The sequence below is a fragment of the Cryptotermes secundus genome, unplaced genomic scaffold (genome assembly GCF_002891405.2).
Source record: "Cryptotermes secundus unplaced genomic scaffold, Csec_1.0 scaffold79, whole genome shotgun sequence".
NCBI classification, from domain to species: domain Eukaryota; kingdom Metazoa; phylum Arthropoda; class Insecta; order Blattodea; family Kalotermitidae; genus Cryptotermes; species Cryptotermes secundus.
In genome coordinates this window covers 3467226-3470401 of record NW_019741974.1, presented here as the reverse complement: position 1 = coordinate 3470401, position 3176 = coordinate 3467226, and the positions used below count along the sequence as shown (strand labels likewise).

The 3176-nt window shown below is 40.5% G+C and overlaps 2 protein-coding genes across 3 annotated transcripts in view; one reads left to right on the top strand and one right to left on the bottom strand.

The window, feature by feature from the left end:
- The window catches only part of LOC111872784 (mitochondrial ribonuclease P catalytic subunit), a 516563-nt gene that overhangs the window by 267538 nt on the left and 245849 nt on the right, over nt 1-3176 (bottom strand). The gene's annotated exons all lie outside the window — the stretch shown is intronic.
- Nucleotides 2788-3176, top strand: part of LOC117282973 (zinc finger protein 512B-like) — a 3746-nt gene continuing 3357 nt past the window's right edge. The window contains exon 1 of the mRNA XM_033754851.1: nt 2788-2949. Coding sequence (XP_033610742.1) covers nt 2938-2949 — 12 coding nt within the window. The 5' untranslated portion in view covers nt 2788-2937. The remainder of the gene's footprint in view (nt 2950-3176) is intronic.

Below are 3176 nucleotides of genomic sequence, written 5' to 3'. Positions count from 1 at the left end.
GATCCGGCAGACATCTATGCGATAATCCATTTCGTCCCACACCCGTGTCAGCATATCACGGTTGGTCAGAGCCACAGCAGCAGTGATACGGTTGCGAAGATCCTGAGATGAGCCGGCAATGGAGGCTTTAAAAAAAACTTGGAGAGATTCATTCTCTATAGGCGTAAGAATTACCATTATCCGATACATAGTTTATTTGTTGTGAATTTTTAAATTGTTTCACGGACTTATGAATAACCCTGTAAATTTTGATATTTTTTTTGCAGATGCGACAGAAATTAACAGCAGATTTATGGCTGAGTTCTGATAATTCTGTGGATAAAATGCATGTAAATAATAAAATTAAGGCATAATCAAAAAGTAATGCCTGCCTTTGTATTTTTTGTTTACGACATTACGAGCACTAATGGGTTTACATAAATTTTTCTGCTTGGTGGTCTCCTTAAAATTGTGGGGTTTATTTAATTTTGTGCATATATCACTCAATTTTAAATGAAGCTCAATTAATTATTTTGTTTCTCGTTAACACAGTATATGTATAGATCTATTATACTCTCACGTATTTAAGGGTGTGTGACTATAGGCGTGATATGGGTTGGTGAATAGATTTATTGACCACTTGTACAAGCTACTTGGAACTACATTTTACAGAGCAGTAACACAGGGACTACTCTCCTCATTCTATTACAGTCTCCACTAGACGTTTCCTGGCAACGGCTTCTAACAGTGGAAATTCTTCAGCTTCCGTGTCATGACGTTACCTTCTTGTTAACACTCCACACATGACCTCTCTCAGCCGGTCTGAGGTCCTCGCTATACTGCCTGAGGGCGGACACAACCGAAAACACTCCATTTCCATTGTAAATATATTGTTGTGTGCGCTTCGTTTCCTTGGGAACGTGGTTATGAAGACGTTACCAAGCAACGTATATTCCTTTTTTCGATCGTTGCCTGACAATAGTACGAGGACTGTACATTACAACACATTAAAAGTCCAACGACATGTTTCAGCCTTTAGGCCATTGTCAGGTATTTTATGATTACATGTGCCTTCAATTTATCTGCTCTTTCCCCTATATTGGCCAGTAATTGCATATGGGTGTGTTTTTATAGTCACTAATAAAATGCCGTTTAACTCGTCTTAGTTGAAATATTGAAATGTTAAAATGTCAAATACGAATATTTTATTATGATAACTTAATACTACTCGACAAATATAGATCTGCTGCGTGGTCTGATGTCTGTGCAGTGTTGTGGTGTAGGCTACTGCATTGTTTTATCGTTGAGGGATTTCAGTGGAGTTCTTTCAATTGCGATCCGAAATATAAATTGTTTTTTCGATGTGCGTTTATTATGGCTATATATTGGGGTCAGTGTAATTGGAACGTGTTTCTCACTGTAGGACGTTAATTTTTCTTATTGTTAAATTCCTTAATAATATGACGTTGGTTTGATTATAATACAATTCGTGTCGTACGCTGCCGTATTTATCATGATACATAGACGAAAAGCAGAGAATTTTAACAAAAATACATTGTCACAACCTCCATGACAACAAAATTCTCATCGCTCTCCATTTTTCATTTTTGGAACATTCTACAAATTGAGCAGCTTCATTAATCGTTTCGCAGTTTTAATTACTTCACCGCTCAACGTACAAAGTAACCAAGTTACGTACAAGTGAAGGCAGGTACATACTTTTCAGTGTTCTCTACATTAGTTTTCAGAGAGAGGGAAAAAATGTGTCCATACACTTCTCTTCTTAATTCCCTTAGTGGGGGGGTGGAGTCCCACTGGGTCCACTCGGCACGGCTGCCACTGATTGGCCTATTGTAGCCTGCCCCGGGTGATTGTGATAGAGAATTTGATGGAATGAAGATTGGCAGGGGAACCGAAGTACCCGGAGAAAACTGGCCCCCGCTGCACTTTGTCCACCACAAAACCCACTTGACCAGACACGGGATCGATCCCGGACCTCCGCGGTGGGAAGCCAGCAACTAACCGCTTGAACTATGGCGCGGCCCTGTCCATACACCTACTTTTAACTCTCTATATAGAGGCACTACTGGGGGCACGCGGTAGCGTAGTTGGGTGAGGCACTATGCTGCACACCGTAAGGTCATGGGTGCCATTCCCGATGAGCTGATTTTTTTTCAATTGACTTACTCTTGTCAACCGCACCATGGCCCCGAGGTCGACCAGAAATGAATACCAGGAATCTTCCTGGGGGTAAATGGCGGTCGAAGTATAAGGCTGACAATCTCACCGCTATCTGTGAGCCGATTGTCTAGATAATGTGGGAGCCTCAACGTCTCACAACCCTATGGGCCTCCACGGCCTGTTACAGGGATAGCTTTACTCTTTTATACAGGATACCGGAAATGTGCATTATAACTTATATATATTGACCTTCGTATATTTATCGACCCTCCAATTTTTCTTTTTATGAGATTTGCACACAAAAATCTGTATATATTTGTTGTTTTCTCATTGTCTCCTAGGTTTCAATGCCCCAATAAAAGTAATGACATTATAAGCCGTAAACTGACTCTGAACTAAGGAAGGTTTCGTTCTTAGGCAAATTATGCGGCACATAATTATAGCCCAATATAAATTCAAATTATCAGCAGCCAATCCTGCAAGCGGAACACATCGTGTTTTAAGTGTCCATTAGCTATAATCTCAGCTGAGAACTGTACACCACATTGTGTCTTGCTACGATGATGTAGGAATTACGAGTTATGCAGGAAGAGAACACAGTTCGTCATTGCACCATACGGCGCGGAATTTTGATGGTAGCATATGCAAAGCGCGAACAACAACAAAAGGAAGAGAAAGGACACCAATAGCGGAAGTACAGGATTTAGGTGTATATAAACCAGAGGAGCCTTACAAAGTTATCAGCACTTGCTGTATCAACATTTCATACAAAACAGCATGAAGTTCCTTGTAAGTACCCTGAGACTGTATTTCACTTTATCCGTTAGTTCCATTCTTACTGATGTGACGCGTGAAGAATATTATCACGCTCGAAGAAAAATGTTCAGTAGTATATATATATATAGACCCAAGCAAGCTGAAGTAAGTGCATGTCTAGGCGCTTACGGAAAGATGAATTTAGTGATTTGTACACCTAGACTCATATGTACTGCTCCGGTATCGGGATTTCGGCTGTC